At 38.6% G+C, this 20,140-nt stretch overlaps 1 protein-coding gene across 11 annotated transcripts in view; it reads right to left on the reverse strand.

The window, feature by feature from the left end:
- The window catches only part of PAK1 (p21 (RAC1) activated kinase 1), a 147,977-nt gene that overhangs the window by 5,314 nt on the left and 122,523 nt on the right, over positions 1–20,140 (reverse strand). For 7 of the 11 annotated variants that reach the window (XM_050757472.1, XM_050757478.1, XM_050757483.1 and 4 more), the window contains 6 exons: positions 16,824–16,872; positions 11,424–11,536; positions 8,265–8,382; positions 4,923–5,022; positions 3,684–3,880; positions 353–490 (listed from right to left, as the gene is read on the reverse strand). In XM_050757472.1, coding sequence (XP_050613429.1) covers positions 353–490; positions 3,684–3,880; positions 4,923–5,022; positions 8,265–8,382; positions 11,424–11,536; positions 16,824–16,872 — 715 coding nt within the window. The remainder of the gene's footprint in view (positions 1–352; positions 491–3,683; positions 3,881–4,922; positions 5,023–8,264; positions 8,383–11,423; positions 11,537–16,823; positions 16,873–20,140) is intronic. The other 4 variants (XM_050757474.1, XM_050757473.1, XM_050757482.1 and 1 more) reach the window with 1 other exon arrangement.

Raw genomic sequence — 20,140 nt, forward strand, 5'->3', positions numbered from 1 at the left:
AGGGAGGGAGGGAGGGAGGGAGGGAGGGAGGAAGGGAGGAGGAAGGAAGGAAGGAAGGAAGGAAGGAAGGAAGGAAGCTACAAGCAAAGCTCAATAGGTGCTCAGAAAATGACTGTAAACTGAGCCTAGGAGAATGTGTAGAGTTTTAACAGGCCGAGAAAGAGGCTAAGAAAATAAATAAGCAAAGCCCCAGGGATAAAAGTTAGAGCAGTAGGAACAGAGTGAGGGTAGGAAATGGTAAAAGAGAAGCCTAGTTCTATAATATCCAGTACCTTACAGACAAACATGAAGTAAAAAAGGCCTGGTTTAGTGATTCCCTGAATTAGGTGCTTCCCTGCACAGGGACAGTTACCTGCAGCAGCTCTTTAGCTGAACCTCTCTTCTCCACATCCATCTCAAGACAGCGGTTCAGAAAGTCCCGGAAGATAGCTGACAGCTTCTCTGGGTTCTGAAGTTCTGGGGTCCCATTGGTGGCAATGAGGTACAAGGCCTGGCAATAAAAATGGTGAATCACCTTGAACTCCAACTGAGGCTCTCTCTTGTTCTCCATATACACATTCTAGAAATATGGTCAGCTGCTTTATGCTCTAGGATGCAACGTAGCAGCTGTGTATATATACTGGAAAGAGTATGACCTAAGGATCAGGCTGAACATTTAAAGGCCATGAGACTATGTGCAACTTCCCTATCTGTAAAGTAAGGATGATGATAATGCCCATCTCACATATCTGTAAAAATAAGATAGTGTATTTGAAAGTACTTTGTAAACTTACGAAATATGTTACAGACCTAAGGGTTTATTATTATTATTATTATTTTTTTTTTTTTTTTTTTTTTTTGAGACAGAGTCTCGCTCTGTCGCCCAGGCTGGAGTGTAGTGGCAAGATCTTCGCTCACTGTAACCTCCACCTCCTGGCTTCAAGCGATTCTCCTGCCTCAGCCTCGCAAGTAGCCGGGATTACAGGTGCCCACCACTACACTCGGCTACTTTTTGTATTTTTAGTAGAGACAGGGTTTCACCATGTTGGCCAGGCTGGTCTCGAACTCCTAGACTCAAGTGATCCGCCTGCCTCAACCTCCCAAAGTACTGGGATTACAGATGTGAGCCACTATGCCCGGCTTTATTATTATTCTTGCTTACACATCTGAAGGGTTTATTATCCATTTAGCCTGTTGAAACATCTGCCCAGCTACTGGCAGAAATTATTCCTGGTGCCTTCACCTCAGTCATCCAAGAACTGATCTCTTCTAGCAGGAAAGGAGTATTAAATATAAGTGAAAACTGTTGCCACCTTGGTCCCCTAAATGAAGCATCTCCTGGGAAAGGTAAAGAAAAACACAGTAAGACCAAATCTTTACAATCAGTCAGCACTTAATTCAAAGAGTACTTACATAAGCACTAATTTAATGGCCACAATTAACTCTGGGCAAGAATTATCATCCTCACTTCACAAATAAGGTACAGAAACATAAAAAGATATGTCTAGGGCCGGGCGTGGTGGCTCACTCCTGTAATCCCAGCACTTTGGGAGGCTGAGGTGGGTGGATCACCTGAGGTCAGAAGTTCGACACCATCAAGACCAACCTGATCAATATGGCGAAATCTGGTCTCTACTAAAAGTACAAAACTTAGCTGGGCATGGTGGAAGATGCCTGTAATCCCAGCTACTCAGGAGGCTGAGGCAGGATAATCGCTTGAGCCTGGAAGGTGGAAGTTGCAGTGAGCTGAAATCACACCATTGCACTCTAGCCTGGGTGACAGAGTGAGACTCTGTCTCAAAAAAAAAATATGTGTGTGTGTGTGTGTGTGTCTAGGATCACTCTGTCTTGTTTCCAACATATCCCAGCAATTATTATCTTCAAATCTCTGCAAGGCCATTCTAAGGCAGGGAAGAATATGTTGCATGTGGAGTCAGAGGCAAAGCTGGGACCAAAGGATAGAAACTACAGAAGGTAGTTTCAGTTTGGTGCACTGAAGCAATTTCCAATAATCAGAGATATCCAAGGATGACATGAGCATGTAGATGACCACCTACCAGCAACAGTGCACAGGGAACTCCTGCACTAGATGGGAGGTGGGAATAAATGAGAAAATAAAAGCAATCAGAATAAATTTCACATTTGCCCACACAAAGATTACCAACCTATTTGCATCTGTGTTGATATGCTCTGTTACAAGGGATAAATTGTCCATGCTAATCTAATGTCCTTTACTTCAGTACTTGATCGAACCCCTCTCATCGACTTAAGGATATCACTTCTATAGTTGTCACTTCCTTTTTGTACATGACCATTTTCCTCTTCTCCACTAAATCATTCCCATTAGCACACAGACATCTTTTAGAAAAACCCTCCCTTGACTCCATTTTAAGATAGTGTTCCATTTTTGTTACCCTTCCCAGCAAAATTCCTTTAAGAGAAAAAAAACCTGTTTATACATGCCATCTCAACGTCCTCTTCTTCCACTTTCATGAATTTAATTAGACTTTCATCCCCATCTCTCTACTGACAACTGATTGTTAAGGTCATTAAGAACCTCTACATTGGCAAATCCAATGTTCATTTCTCAGTTTCATCTTAACCTATCAATCACATTTGTCACATAATCTACCCTCCTCCTCCTTCAGGAAGCACACTGTTCTATTCATCTCCAGGACACTTCACCTCCAAGACACTTCTCTGTTCTCTCACACTAGAAAGGCCATTCCTTGGTCTACTTTGCTAGTTCCTCCAACCTGTAAACAGTGGAATAACCTAGAGCTCAGTACTCAAATCTCTTTTCTTTAACAGTACTCATTCTCTAGGTGAGTGATCTCATCTACCTCTGATTTTAAATACCAACTATATATTATCTACTAATAAATTTATGATTATTGTCCTGACCCCTCACCCTTGAACTCCAGACTCTTAAGCCAAACTCTACTCCCAGCTCCACTTAAATGTCTAATTAACACTTCAAATCAGCACATTCAAAACCAACTCTTAATTACCCAACTTAAGTATGGTCTTCACCATTTCAACAGATGGCAACTGAATTTTTTCAGCAATTCAGACCAAAAATCGTGTAGTAATTGCTGATTCCTCTTTCTCTAATATTCAGTTCATCCTGTCAGCTAGTCCTTCAAGACATTTCCTGAGTCTGACCACTTCTCACTTCCACTCCTACCAAGACACCACCACTCTGAACTATTACAACAGTCTCTCGCAGTCTATTTTCCATAAAAGCGGCCAAAATGATCTGTTTAAAACATAAATCAGATCACATTACTCCTCAGCTCAAAACCCTCTAATGACTTCCCAACTCTGCAGAATAAAATAACTTACGAGAGAGAACTTCCCTCTCTGCTCTAAAATAGCACACCTCTTCCTCCATTACTCTCTTAACTTCCTTACTTTGCTTTTTCTCACAGCATTTACCATCTGTTACTACATATTAATTTATTTTATTTTCATTAGAATAGTTTCTTGCACTTGAAAGGGACTCAGATAGTTGTTGAATAAATGAATGAGTGACTTCTAATATTCCTTTTCTTTGACCATTTATATTTTAAGTTTAACAGTGACTAGTTGTATCCAGAAAAGGGATCTCCAGGTTGAAAGCCATAGAGAATAGCCTGGATTCTTATTTCCTGGGACTAGAGACAACAGCCCAAATAAATTGAAATAGGAATGGTAACACTCACTCTCAGAGGGTTTTCATTGAGGTATGGAGGCTCCCCTTCAATCATTTCGATGGCCATGATGCCCAGGGACCAGATGTCAACCTTGGGCCCATAGGCCTTTCGTGTCACAACCTCTGGTGCCATCCAGTATGGGGTTCCCACCATGGTGCTCCGTTTGCTCTGCTCTGGGGTTATCTGTGCACAGAATCCAAAATCAGCTAGAAAAGAAAAATAAGAGAAAGAACATACATTTAGGATATACACTCACTTCAGTAAGTGTTGACTGTGTGCCTACACGTAGGTGACAAGATCTGCCTGACTTCCAGCTCTGCTATCCTTTGTCTCTCCAAAGTCACTTGACTGCCACCTTCATGTCTAGCTCCTAGCCTATTTCCTATTGAACCCTGAAGAGAAATAGGAGGAATATAAGAAACACCATCTCTGGCCTCCTATCTCTCCTTAAACCAGGGGACTTAGTGTTAAAGTCCAAGCTGCCCATTTTGGTCTTGATTGCTTGTCCCAGTTTTGCTTTGTTCTTGAAAAACCATTCTCATATTCTCAAATATGGCAACGAGGTCCTTGCCTTATTTCTTGGGCACGAGTCCTTGATTTAAACCCCAGTCACCTATGACTAAGCATGGCCCTGTTTTTATGCCCCAGGCCCAGGGCTGCTAGCAGTCCTTCCATAAACTGCCCATCCACCCATAACATAGCCTGTTTTTCTGGTCTACTGGTCTTTACACCTTTGAACAAAATGTTCTACCTGCCGTGGTTTTCACATTATATTGCAATTATAAATTTATTTAAATTAGGAAGTCTTTGAGAGTACAGATTATATCTTCTTACTTGTCCTCATATCCCTAGAAGGACTGGCATGTACTAGACATTCAATAAAAGTTTGCTGAATAACTGAATGAAAGAAGTTACGCAAAACCCTTTTTTCTAATTATCTATTAAATGTTTTCCATACTAGATTGAGAAGGTAGGGAAAATGTACTCTCAGTGCCCATCACAGGACCTAGCACAGAGTAAGCATTCAGCCAAGTTTTTTGTGGTTGTTGTTAAATGTATACATGAATGAAAAAATAATGAAATGATATCCTATGATTAATATAGAAGAATATAAAACAGCCCTCATATCCCATGAAATAATAAAGACCCTTTGGTGAGTGTCGTGGTTACTATTATATGATGACCATCTCACAGGAGACAGGGCCCCACAGGGAGAGAAGTATTATCATTCCTAAGGCTCCTACTTACTTAGCTTGACAGAGCCATCCATTCCCAACAGAATATTGTCACTCTTGATGTCTCTGTGAATGACCTGGTTCGAATGCAAAAACTCCAGAGCCTGCAGACACTATTGAAGTGGTGTGGGCAGGGGGAGAAAGAAAGGACATACATATAATACAGAAGACTTAATAGAAAATCAACTAATTCAACCTCTTCATTTTAAAATAAAGGAAGTAAGGCCCCAACGAGTAAAAGGACTTGCCCCAAATCACTCGCAGAGCCAGATCTAGAACCAAGTCTTCCATCTCCCAGCTAAACATTCTTTTAACACTCCATGCTGCCTTTCACCTTAAAATAGTTTTTTAAGTAAAGGAGTTCCTCCAATGGTTTTTTTTTTTTTTTTTAATTAGATCCTTGGTAAAGAACCTAAGGCCCAAGAGAAATTACTGAAGAAAAATGGAAAGGATCTTATAATGACAGACTGGAGGAAAACAACAAATAAGGGTCATATTTGAGGAAGCAGACATATGGAAGTGATACTAGAAGCAGTAAGTTAGCAGGATAATCTTATTTTGGTGAGGAGATATTTTGTACTATTTTGGATATGCTGAATTTGACATCTGAAGACAAATGTCCAGTAGGCAACTGCATTTATAACTCTTAGTTTCCATACAGAGGTAAATATTTACAAGTCATTTGGGAAGAGATGATTTTTGTTTAAGTTACAGAAATGGTTGAACCTGGCAAAGGGTATAAGAGAAAGAGAAGAACCTTGGAAAACACCTATGGTACACAGGCAGAATGAGTAACAAAGAGACACAATGGTACAATTAAAATGCCTGGTTCTGCTGCTACCCCGCTAACTATATAATTCTGGACTCCCATCTATAAAATGTGGGAATTAGATGAGATCATCTCAGCTTTTCTACTAAATCAATAATTTGCTTTCATTGACCCAAAACTAATTTTTTAGAAACTTCTACCAATTAAAAAACACTAAAGATATAAGTGAACAGGAAAATACTATTTAAATGGTCCTAACCTAATACTTTACTTTCTAAGAATATACCAATGGCTAAATTAAGAATAAAACAATATCCAGAATTGGGTTTTCCCTGAAAATGTAAGAGCTGCTCTTCTTACAAGGGTGGAGACATCTCAGGATGTCAGAAATTATGATGAAAAAGAATGATCTTGAGAAATTGGAACCTCATACATTGCTGGCAGGAGTGTAAAACAGTACAGCTACTACAGAAATGGTTTGGCAGTTCCTCAAAAGTTGAGTACAGAGTTGTCATATGACCAGCAATCCACCTGTAGTTATATACCCACGAGAATGAGAACATACCTCCACACAAAAACTGGTATATAAGTGTTCATAGAGTAATTTTTTATTTTTTATAACAGCTGAAAACAGAAAGAACTCAAATGTCCATTCTATTACTTGGCAATAAAAAGGAATGAGGTACTGATACATGCTACAAAATGGATGATTCTTTGAAACACAATGCTAGCTAAGTAAAAGAAGCCAATTACAAAAGAACAAATATTACATGATTCCATTTATATAAAATGCCCAGTACAGGGAAACTACAGAGGTAGAAAATAGATTAGCGGTTACATAGGGCTGGGAGAGTCAGGGCAGGGGACATGGGGATTGACTGTTAATGGATATTAATTTCCTCTTTGGAGTGATAAAAAGGATCTAAAATTCATTATGATGGTGGTTGTACAACTCTATGAACATACTAAAAGCTAGTGAATTATATACTCTAAATGGGTGAATTATATCTCAGTAAAGATGTTTTAAAAAGGAGATGATCTCTATTAGAACTGAAGAATAGTAATATCATCTATTATACAACATTAACATTTTTTTCCAAGTGCTTTTTCATCCATATAGCACCCCTAAGGTATATACAGTGTGAATGTTGCGATTTCCATTTTATAGATTAATAATGAGGCAAAATGATTTCCCAAAGTATACGTATGTATGTATTCTCCACTAGTGAAACTTGGTTCCTGAGGGTAAGCAGGTGTGGTGAAAAAAATCTTAGGTATTACAATGGTTTATGACCCTCCAAAGGGCCATAGTATGTAAACAGTTGACCTATGTATCTGTGATATTAAAATTTCATGGCAGGGAGTATGATTAGGAAAAAGGCTCCTTAAGAAGGAGACAATGAAAAGAAGGTTAAGAAATACTGCATTAGTAGTGGAACAAGGAAAAAAAGTCAGAACCCCTAAGAATCCCAGCCTGGTATTAATTCCATTAATTAATTCCAATTACTTGTGAATATTCTAGATCCCAAAGTTGTTTGCAAAGGGGACCATATTTTCTAGGGCAGTATCGATTTCACATTTTATTTTTCTTAACACTGATTAAATATGTAACTACATAATTTCAGCAGTATGCCTTCAGATCTTGTACCATCAAACCCCAATCACACTATTATACTCATCCCCACAAAATTCTGAACCTCATCTCATCTTCTATGCTTCCCCTAATTTCCTAACTTTTCTATTATGTTGGTGCAAAAGCAATTGTGGTTTTTGGCATTTTTTTTTTTTAAGTAATGGCAAAAACTGCAATTACTTTTGCATTATTGGGCCACCAGAAAGTTCCAGTCTGTCATCAGCAAAACACCCAATATCCTCAATGTCTCTGAATATTCCCTTCATCTTCTTGCTCTAATGGAAATGAAATGTGGTTATTCCCTGAGGACACTGTCCAGGCCTTCTGGAGGGCTTTTTTTCCTCTTACATCAGCATATTATCGATTCTAGACATTTAATCGCAATGAGGAGAAAGGGAATATCTATTTGACTTTTTTTTTTTTTCCTGGAAGTATTTTACCCTAGATTTTTGCTGGCTTGCTTTTATATATCATTCAGATGTTTACTCAAATCCATAGCAAAACCTTCCCTGAGTATTCCGTCTAAAATAGAACTTCCTCCATCACTACCTTCTTACTCTGCTTTATTTTCCTTATAGCACAAAAATAAAGCAAGAAAGCAGAATAAAAATGATTAAAATATATGCCCAGATAAAAGAGATAAAGGAATATATAATAATGTGCTTAGAGTGGTTATCTTTAAGACTGGAATTACGAGTGACTTTTTACAATATATACTATCTAGTACTTTATAATTTTTCTACATTGGGTAGAATAAAGTTATCTTTAAAGAAAAAAAAATCATGGTGATAGAAATGACAAACACAGGTACAATACAGGAATGATAGGAGTGTCAGCACTAATTTCTACCAATTCCACAGAGCCCAGACTGAGATCTCACTGGGTAGGGAACTTCAGGAGACAGGAATACGGAGGCAGCTTTCTACCCAAGACTGCTTGGCCCTTGGCCTTACCTCACGGCACACAGCTGCAATCTGGCCTTCATCCATGCATGTTTCTGTCACCACGTCTGTCAAGGAGCCTCCAGCCAAGTATTCCATAACAACCCATAGCTCATCTCCCACGAGGTAACTGCAGGAATACAGATAAAGGGTGAGAGGGAACAATCAGAGTACTCTGAGCCATGGCACTGGGTTTCAAAGGCAAAGCATATACACAGAGTGAAACTACGTCTTAGCACAAAGTAAAGTAAAAGATTCTTTACTTTGGGGAAAAGCAGAATCTGGGGGACAAAATCACTAACTTTGAATTTCTCAAGGATGCTCCTGGAGAAAACCAAGCATACATGTTCTGTGAAACCCCAAAGGGCAGAACTAAGATCACTAGCTTAAAGTGATACAATAAAATTGCATTTCATCACAACACAAAGGAAGACATTCTAAAATTAGGAAGACTGACATGATTCCCTCTAGAAGCATCCAAACATTTTACAATGATAGGATTTACAGTCCATGTTACCCAAAGAAGAGAGAGCTACTAACCCTCCCAGAGAGTCCTACCAGATCTGAGATCTATGAGACCAAGTATTGGGTCTTGTTTAAGACTCTATCCCCAGAGTCCAGCACAGCAAATGCCAATATTTACTAAATAAATCAATGAATGAAATAAAAGATAACTAAAAATATTAAATGAAATAATGTTTATGAGTCCCTTAAAAGCTGCAAAGTGTTGTATACATAGTCATTATGCTGACAATTGACCTCTACTTTGAGTGTCTGTGATTCAAGAATGGAATGAATTTAGCAACGGCTTACAGAGCCAAAGCCGTCTGATAAGCCAAGGCTACCATTTAGTAAGGTATCCCCGGAGAGATTGTGGGCTCACACGAGTTAGAAGTGATGGCTTCACTCAGAGGTTGGATCACTCAACCCTATTACATGATAAATAAAAAGGTCACTTAGCCTATCTGGTCAATGTTTCCTTACTATAGAATCGGACAAATAAAAACAAGGTGAGCCTAGAGCCCTAAAGTCTTCTGCCAGTCTTGGACATAGACGCTGGATTGGGAAAAAAACATTCCTTGCACTGGCTTGAACTGTGTGGTATCATCTTATCTTCATCCTGATATTGGGAACACTGCTGGACAGATGTGGAGACTGTTGGAAGATTTTAACAAATGTACTCAAGCAAAGGGTAAGATTTGAATCCTATTTTTTTGACTACTAATCGACTGCTCTTTCCATAAAACTTTGTGTTCTGATTTGTAATTTTTAAATGTCCATGACAAATAAACATGACAGACTAAGTGTTTCTTCAACAATCTCTTTTGAGAGAGAAGACTATGGGGATTTGAACTGCTATGGTCTGAATGTTTGTGTCCCTCACAAGTTATATGTTGAAAATCTAATCACTAATGTTATTAGGAGGTGGGGCCTTTGGAAGGTGATTACATCCTGAGGGTTCTGCCCATGAGTTCATCCATATGTGATGGAGTTCCCCCTGGGACATCTCACAAAAACCACAGACCCTCATTTGTAACACCTTCACTGAATGCTCAGGTTAAGATCCTCTTCTATGATTTTACAGAGTGTACTTTTTTCTATACCAGACCAGGAACTAACTATTTGAGGGCAAAGATAGCATTATTTACTTCTGATTTCCAGAGTAAAAGCCTCTGGGAATACCAGTAAAGGTATGATTAATAAACAAATCTATAAGTCTCTTAATCCTACTCCCAGAACACAAATTCCTTCAATAACATGGTCTTATCATTTAGATGCATCCACTGATGGGTAACTCACCATTTTGTGAGACAGGCCATACCCTTACTGACAGCTTTCATTTTTCCATATCCTGAGCCAAAATCTAAAACCCCTGTCGCCTTCAGTAGTTTGCACGAGCTATATTCTCTGTATAATAAGTTCTGAAAGAGATGATAAGGTACTAACTTTCAGAGGATTCTTCAGAGCCAGTCAGGACCCACATTAAGGAGACATAACCATCTCAAAGAAAAAGGCTTTATTCTTTACAGTGTTGGGAATGTCAAAGTTCAACTCTTTTCCTTTTTAAGGAAACTGAAGCTTACTAGTGTTTTAGATGCAGAATAAGAAGGCACCCTTATGAAATCTATCAGTAACAGGAAGAGGTAGCTGGTCATGCAATATAAGAGGTAAAGAAATTAGAGCCCAAGATATAGTCCAATTTCACCTCCACCTATGATGTCTCTGAACCCTGGGCAAGAAGCTTAACTTTTTTTTTTTTGTTCAGGTATCGGAGAAAAGAACCTGATATAATAGAAAGGGCATTGATATTGGTGCTAGGAATATTCAAATTCAAAACACTGCTTTGCTGTTTTATGGCTTACTACTCTTAGACAAGTTATTAACATCTATAAACCTCAGTTTCCTCGTCTGTAAAATATGGATAAAAAACCCTACCTCACAATGAGATACTGTTCGTGAAAGTGCTTAGTACAAAATAAAGCACAATACAAATATTATATACAACCACTCTTACTATTTTGAAAAACAATTTTGATGAGCTGGAATGATGGGCTAAAACAATAAAAATGGGACTTAATGAAGATAGTGAAAAAGCTCTGTATTTCCAGTTTAATGCAAGCTATGTAAAAAAAAAAATCAGAAATTTTAGTTGACTGCAAACTTACTAGGAGTCAAAGCACACATCCTAAAAGATAAAACAAGAATGAAATCATTAAGCTGTGTTGAGTTTAGAAAGAGTCCCACTCTCTCCGTAGTGGTCAGATCTCAAATGAAACATCTAGTTCTGCACGTTGCATTTTAAGAGAACATAAACAAACAAGCAGTTATTCAGGAGGATGAGCAGAATAAGGAAAGACTTGGGATATAAAATGAGTTAAGGACCTAGATGTTTGACTCAGGCAGATGGGCTGGTAGGTTTCCCTTAGGCAAAACAAACAGTAATAGGATCAACTGTTACAAGCTACATGGTGGTAGAGTTCAGCCTAATACAGAAGGATTTCCCAGCAATAAAGGTGTCCAGCATTACACAGGGTCACCTACAGAGAGCTCAGCATCACAGAAGACTCTTAAATGGAGGCAGTTCTGAGTGCTGGCACCGCCCTCTTCTCTGACAGTCTACCAGTCAGTCCCAAAGGCCCTATCCCTCTGATGGGACCCACTACTCCATACCTGTCCAAGTAATTCACAATGTTTGGGTTCTTGTTTTCCCTCATGACCAGGATCTCATTAATAATCAGCTCTTTCTTGGGCTGCTGCTGAAGATTCATCTGCTTAATGGCCACCTGAAATCAGAGTATATTCAATGTGCAACCATAGTCATTCCCATTTATTAAGCACCTACTAAGTACCAGACCTTAAGTACTCAGGAAACAAAGATGAGTAAGATACAGTCTTAGCCCTCGAGTAATTCACAATTTGTCTATGTAGACCAGTGGTCTTCAAAGTGAGGTCTCAAGCCAGCATTATCATCATCTGGGAGCTTGTTGGAAATAAAAACCTGGGGTCCCACCCCAAATCTACTAAATCAGAAACTATGTGATGTAATAAGTCCTCCAGGTCACTGTGATATACACCAAAGTTTCAGAATCAAACTTTGGTGTAGAAAAATACTTTTAAAAAGTCACAACAGAAAAGAGATGCTATAACAGAGGTTCATATAAAATGCTAGCAAAACACAGAATACGGCAAAAGCCAAGAACTCTTTCAATCTGGCCAAGTATAGGGACTTCATAAAGGGAGAGGTGACTTTCTGAACCTGGTGTAGAAAGATAAATCAGTGTTGACCAGGTCAAGAAAGAATAGAAAAGGAGGATGAGAGTTCTATCTATAGAAATAACAAATTTCCAGACAACATGAATATAAGGTATACTTTAGTTTCTAAGGTACTTGGTATCAATTCCTTCTATACGTAAGGTACTATTATAAGGTGTTCTCAAATTTGTTATTTCATTTAATCTGCAAAGACACCTTGCGTGCTAAATATTACTAATGATTCAACAGATGGGGAAACTGTGTTTCAGAGAGGATGTGACTTGCATACATAGCTATTCAACAGCAAAATCAGGATTAGAACCCTCAAAAGGGATGCCAAGTTATCCTGTACATGTAGCCAGATTAATTTTCCCCCACAGTACACATTTGATAACCTTGTTCAAAAACTTACATGGCTCCTGGTTGCCTAGAAATGTTTCTCAGTACAACATTCAAAGTTCTCATGATCTGGCCCCTACTTTACTTCCAACTCTATTCCTTCACAGAGGAGTGTTCATGGAGAACACTCCATGTTCTCCCTGGTATCTAGTTCCCCTTCCTTTGTTCAGAATCTTCTCTTCATCTGGAACAGCCTGTATCATTTCCATACATTCAAAAGCTACTTACGCTTTGTATCCGGCCAAAGGAAACTTCATTCTCCAAACCCAATATGCCTTTTCCCTTCTTTAAAGCCCTATAAGATCATATTTATCCCTCTTTTATGGAACTTACAACTTGCTATCATGTGTAATGATTAGTTAGGGGTAGTGTATCAAGAAGTTTGAGGGCTTGACTGAAAGCCCAGAACCCCAATGCCAAACACAGGCCTTTACACACATAAGAGTTGGTGCTCAAGAAATGTCTGTAGAAAGAGGGCAAGAGAGAAGTCAATAGGTTGGTCAGTACTTTGTTTTTAAATAAAAACAACAAAAAAATGGCAATGGGCTCCTCTATCCCATAGGAGTATACTTTAAATTATTTTCTAAGTGTTCATTCTCTAGAGATATTTTGCCTTTTTCCTGCTTAGTGGACAAGAACACGAACATCTAATAGAACGAAGTTGTCTTTCTAGAAGCAGCAAGAAGTATAAAGAAGGAATGATTCAAACTTTTATGTGACAAATCCCTGACTCTATTATTTCTTCAAGTCAAGAATGGACAGTCTTTTGCAGAGACCAAGTTAATCATTAAGAATAGAAGTAATTCTGTAAAAAAATCTGACCACCTCCATTCCCTACCTCAAGTAAGGAAAAATTGCTTTGGAGTGGAGTTTCCTGTTAGGTCAGGCTTCTAGTCTGGTGGCAGCTGTCTATAACAGCTGAGCATTAGTTTTTCCTAACGTTTGAAAAGCAACATGTTGATCTAAAGATATTAAGTATAGTTAGCCCTTATAACACACATTAAGGACTGGAGCTAGAAGAATGTCTTTTGAGTTACTCATGCCATCTTGGAGGATGGGACACTGCTTATGAACCTCACAGTGGTCACTGCTGGCAGCAGCAAGGAAGGAGAGGCATAAAGAGGCTAACATGGAGGCTGGGGCAGGACATGGGAGTCCTTTTCTTTTTTCTTTTCCTTTCGAGACAGAGTCTTGCTCTGTTGCCTAGGCTGGAGTGCAATGGCAATCTCTGCTCACAGCAACCTCCGCCTCCCGGGTTCAAGCGATTCTCCTGCCTCAGCCTCCCGTGTAGCTGGGATTACAGGGATCCGCCATCACGCCTGGCTAATTTTGGTATTTTTAGTAGAAACAGGGTTTCACCATGTTGGCCAGGCTGGTCTCAAACTCCTGACCTCATAATCTGCCTGCCTCGGCCTCCCAAAGTGCTGGGATTACAGGCGTGAGCCATCGTGCCCAGCTGGGAGCCCTTTTCAATAGCTACTAACTATGGGCTAGGCTGTGTCCTTCATCTATCAGACCCCACCTATATAGGCTAGGATATAGCATTCCTATAACAGAAAAAGAACTAGACTTGAACTCTGAGAACTTAAGCTCAGGACCTGTCACTTACTGACCTTGACCAATCACAAGCTCTCTGAGCCTCAGTCTCTTCATCAATACGTTGAAGATAATCTCAACCTTGATTCCCCTCTTCTCAAGATTGTTTTGAATACCAAGTGAGACAATGGCAAATGCATTACTCACATATAAGTAAATAAGCAATAAAGTTAGACAATAATGAAAATGGTAATCATAGTAATAACATCATTTAATAAGTACTTGGCACAGCAACCACTCTCCCACCACTACTATTTATCAAATACCAACTGTGTGCCAGGCTCTGTGCTAGATGCCCTACTTATATTATCACAGTAAAACCTAACAGCCCTGCAAAGTAAGAATCATGATCTGCATTTTCAGGTAAGAAAATTGAGGCGAAGACTCAAGAAAATTCTAAGGTCATAATCAATATCCACAGGTCCATGTGACTCCAAAGGCTCTTCCAGTCTGTTCTTTCCATTATACACATTCTCTCTAAAAACACGCTTGAAAAATAATTGTTGATCTGTAACTGGAAGACTTCCCAGCACTAACATTCTTCCTATATGTGAGACAATAGGTCTGCCCTTCTCAGCTGGATAACCCCCAATAAGCACGCACTCACAAAGACCGAGAGCATCCTGCTGACTCCACTAAAGATTTATTCTCCCTGGGGCAGGAAATGAAGCCTTCCTGACCACACTGCATTAGCCACCCTGATGGACTCCCTTCCATTCATAGTTTTGTAACCACAAGGCAGGCATACAATGAATTTAAATTTCTCTTTCCTCTGGCCAGCTTCTCACACAGCCAGCCTCCAGGCCTTCCAGAAACCACCATCATCACCTACCTGCCTCCCATCAAGGACTGTGAGGCCTGAGAGGCCAGAAACACGACAAGGGACTCTAGTATCTAACCTCAGCTGTGTTGTGCTCTTGCGGCCCAAAACACACAGGATTAGGAGTCGAAGATTCTAAACCAGTCCCTGCTAATCGCTGACAGTACAACTTTGCAAAAAAGTTATTTATACACCCTGAGCCTCAAATTCCTCAGCAGTAAAGAAAAAATAATATTACCTACCTCATAGAGTTCTTTTCAGGATTGGTATAACCTTCTTTATTTTAATCTCTGCATCATATTCACCATCATTAAAATGTCATGATAATACTATCCTTCCTTCCTCACCATTATTTTTACTTTAAGGCAGATTTCTGTCAATATTACAAGGCTTTTATATGTAAACAAAGGAAATTACGGTCTCTTACATTTACACATGATTTTAATGTCTGTGAACTTTCACAGAATTCTTAGCATAAGGTGTGGCATAAAGCAAATGCTTTGTGGAATACATATACATGCATATGAGTAAAAATGAATAAATATGAATATGTAGTTCATAAAGTTTATAATGCATTTTCACATGTATTGCTTTACTGAATTCTTTCAACACTTTTGTGGACATTTTATCATGCACATTTTATAAATATATAAAATTCAGGCTCAGAGAGGTCAGATGACTTGCCCAAGGTTATATAAGTAGCTAAAGGCTTATAAGCATCTAGTTCTTTGCATTCTCACGTCAAAGAACAATGAATAAATCCTTAACCATAATAATGATTTTTAAAACTTGGCTTACCCTAGGTGGAGCCTTAATATTTGGCTTTAACACTTGAAAAACTCACGAGAGCCTAGTGAGATATATGCTACCGCTATTAACCATGACTTCTCCAGGATGCCACGTGGTTTCAACCACCAGAAATATAGAAGCACGTGTCTAGCAGCCTCCCTTACAGGACCCCAACTCTATTTTCATTGGAAGAAGAGGTGCCTCTCTCAATTGCTATGTCCCGGTACTCTCTGAAGAAAGAACTTCTCTGGGGCAGCTGCCATCCAGTTCACTGGCTGACACTCCTACTCTGCAACCAAATATTAGAATGCAAGGAAACCTCAAGTACTCTATATTCCCTTCTTAACTTCCTTCTACTGAATATAAGACCTTGGGTCAGCAGGCTTTAGCTATAGTTCTCATGGCTTAATGAAATGAGAGGGACAAAAAGCTGCCTCCAAATAAATGAGGATTTCACTGTTCAGTGGAAAGTAAAGGTAGCACCAGTAGATTAGGAGTCAAGAGACATGGTTTAAATCTCCTGTAGATCAGATTTCTCCCCCAATCCCAGACTTGTATAAGCAACTATCCACTTGGCAATCAGGCAGTATCCAATTTCTTTTTCCTTTCTCCTTGAATAATATCACTCACTTGTAAACAATGTTCACATTCAGTCAATCATCTAATCCTGTCGAACCTACCTGCTAAGTATCTCTCAAATCCATCCACTTCCCTCCATCTAACTATTTCACCTTAGTCCAAACCTTACGTTTCATCATGTTAGCCTGCTATTTGGCTCTTGTATGCTACAGTAAGAAACTAGAAATGGTCCAGCTGGGCGCAGTGGCTCACGCCTGTAATCCCAGCACTTTGGGAGGCCGAGGCAGGAAGATCACCTGAGGTCAGGAGTTTGAGAGCAGCCTGGCCAACATGGTGAAACCCCATCTCCACTAAAAAATACAAAAATTAGCCAGGCATGGTGGCAGGTGCCTGTAATCCCAGCTACTCAGGAGACTGAGGCTGGAGAATTGTTTGAACCCAGGAGGCAGAGGTTGCAGTGAGCAGAGATCACGCCACTGCACTCCAGCCTGGATGACAGAGTGAGTCAACCCCATCTCAATTAAAAAAAAAAAAAAGAAATTAGAAATGTTCCTATTGACCTAACAAGGGCTAAAAATTAATCCCAAATAAAAAGAAACAGAACTAAAGGGCAACAGTGGGTGGTGGATACTCACCTCCTGTCCTGTGGCCACATCCATTGCAGTGTACACGGTGCCTGAAGCACTGAACAGTAAGGTGGCAGAGAAAGAGGGAAAAAAAATAGTGTTCAATGAAGTGATATTTGTCAAATGTAGTTCTACACACAATCTGTGAGTGTCAAAAACAACAGCAGTAAAAATAATCCTCTCCCTGCATCATCCATTCTCATACTTAAGAAGACATTAAGTGGTAGTAAAGAGAATGTAGGCTCTAGTGGCCAAGAGACCTAATTCCAACCTGCTACTTCTACCTAGTACCTACTAGGTAGGATCTTAAGAAAGTTATTTAACTTCTCTGAGCTTCACTTTCCTCATTTGTAAAGTGGACATAAGAGAATATAAGATAATTTAAATTGATTAGTTCATGTAAAGTACTTAGCCAATTGCATAACATATAACGGATGTTCAATATATATTAATTTCCTGTTCCTGCTTGCTTCTCTCTTCGCCTCCATCACCCTTGGCAAGTGGCTCTAATTTCTTCTGGCTTCAAACTCTTCATCTATAAAAGGGGTAAGATTAGATCTATGATTTTCAACTAGGGGGTGAGAGGTGAGGAGAAAGGGGTCCTGGAGAGAATTTCAGAATGTATTTGGGGGTGAGCCAGCATGTCTTATATATTTATCGAAAAGCAATATGAACTTTTGGGGTATCAGTAATATTCTTTTTCTTAATCTGGGTACTGGTTACATAGGCGTGTTCACTTTTTGAAAATTCATTGAGTTGTATACTTATATATGCTATCTTTGTGAAAATTTCCATTAAAAAACTATAAATAGTAAAAAACTATAAAAACTTGAAGAACCACACTGAATAATCTAATCTCAAAGTACCCTTCCTGCTCTAATATTATAGGATACACTTTGACCCTTTAAAATAAAATAACGGTTTTCAATCATTTATTCCATCAATAGGATATGTAAATTTTGTTTTCTGTAGTTTGTATTATAAAAGTGGTTTTTAGTTTTCATTTTTCAAACATAAAATGATATGAAATATACTCTTTCAAACATATATGTTCCCAGAAGATCTGAGGGTACCTCTGCCCCACCCCCAAGGTAAGAATGACCCCACTAGACACGTGTGTACACATATGTATGTAATTATACACACATTCATATATACAGACAGAGAAGGGGGAAAGAAATGCAGAAATAATGCTAGTAAAGTAATAATTCATTCAAAATAACTAAATCCATTCAAAATAACTAAAACCCTCATTTTATGCTTGTAACCATAAACCCTGTGTATTTACAGGTAAGTAATTTGTAAAACATATTTGTACCTATACATGCCATATGTTGGGTACATATGATGCAATCTGAAGAAAATTAAAATTCTGCTCTATTACAAGACTGCTTCCTAGGCAAGCCCTGAGATTATAATTCTTGGAGAAGTCAGGTCAATCCAGGGGGAAATGTCACGTGTAAGCATGCCTTCCAGCTAGAAACTATGGTCACCAGCTCCCTAACCATCACTCTCTAGTTGGGACCCTAGCTACATTCCTGGAAACTGTGATTATAACATATTGGCTATCAAATAAGGATTGGATGACTTGCATAGGCAGTTATTTCTTCGCTGCCTGATTATCCTGCCCCTAACTATCTTCTGTTATAAAGCTGGTATCTGTCTTCCTAACCCCATCCTTTCCTGATCCTACTAGATGTACTATTCTTAAAGGGCAAACATGCCCAAGCCTCAGGGCACTGGACATTTGGGGACTGTCTCCATGATTACAAAGTTCTAGAAAGCTACTCAGGCCCACTGGTTAATACCTATTTCTAACTTGAATAGACATATAATTAGACTATGAATTCCAAGTCCAAAAGAATAATAATCCTCAGTTCTTTAAGGAGAAATAAAAGCAAGCAAAAATTACAGTATTACCAATTCATCATATTGGTGTGGCATTTATATTTTAAAAATTATGCAACGTGGAAACATCAGCATAGGTGCTTAATAAATATTTCATTCTTCCTTTAGCACTAACAGACCTGTCAAGTAAGCAAGGAAAGAACATCGTGCAGATGTTGCCTATTTATAGGTCTCATATATCAGTAACTAAAAAACAAAACAAAACAAAAGTCACAAAAGTTCTGGGGTTTTGTAAAAGGCCCTCAATTTACAACCTGTCTTCCTTAAATTTACAGGAAGAAACTCCAGTCCAGAGAAGAAACCTGACTTGCCTATGCTTGTCCATGTACATTTCTGCTATATTCTTAATATCTCAATTTCACTACCTAAAGGAAATACCATCCCACATTACTCTGAGGTAAGCAAAATAATTTTTTTCTCAAGGTGTTAAATACCTTACACCAGTTCAGACTCACAAAAGCATGTCTAGTCTGAAAAACACTGCAACCAGAAAAAAACTGAGATCCACTCAAGCCCAGAGTTGTTTTGAGGATTAAACAATAAATGCAAATAACAGATGTGAATTGTAGAATGCTGTATAAACATAACCTTCCTATATTATGCAATCTTTTATCTTATTTTCGGAAATTCTTGGGTGTATAATTAAAAAAAAAAAAAAGAAAATTTCAATGACATCATTAGCAACAAAGCTTTCATTCCACTAACACTGAGAGCCAGACATTTTTATTTTTCAGTTTCTTTTTATCTCTTTTGGTGGGTCTTTAGAAATCTCATTATTTTTATTTCTTATAGAGAGGTATAACTTAATTTGCACAAATCTTAAGTGTACAACTTGATTTTTATATATCTACACACCCATGTGTTCACTATCAAGATCACCCCCAAAGATTCCCTCATGACTATTCCTACTCAACATCCTCCTCCCAGAAATAACTACACTGTTCTGACTTCTATTATCATACATTAGTTTGCTTGTTCTTGAATTTCACATAAATAGAATGACATAGTATCTGCTCTTTTATATCTGGCTTCTTTCACTCAAAAAAATGGCCAAACACTTTCAAAAGACACTACAGTCATTACCCCCAAAGATTCCTTCATGCCTATTCCCACTCTACATCCTCCTCCCAGAAATAACCACTATTCTGAATTCTATTATCATATATTACTTGTGCCTATTCTTGAATTTCATATAAATCAAATGAGACAGTATCTGCTTTTTCATATCTGGCTTCTTTCACTCAAAATAACAGCCAAACTTTAAAAACACAGGACAGTCATGTGTCACATAACGATGTTTCAGTCAACAATGGACCACATATGATGGTGGTCCCATAAGATTATGATGGAGCTGAAAAATTCCTATCACCCAGTAACACTGTAGCAGTTATAACGTCATAGCACAATTACTTTGTTTT

The sequence above is a fragment of the Macaca thibetana genome, chromosome 14, assembly GCF_024542745.1.
Source record: "Macaca thibetana thibetana isolate TM-01 chromosome 14, ASM2454274v1, whole genome shotgun sequence".
Taxonomy (NCBI): Eukaryota; Metazoa; Chordata; class Mammalia; order Primates; family Cercopithecidae; genus Macaca; species Macaca thibetana.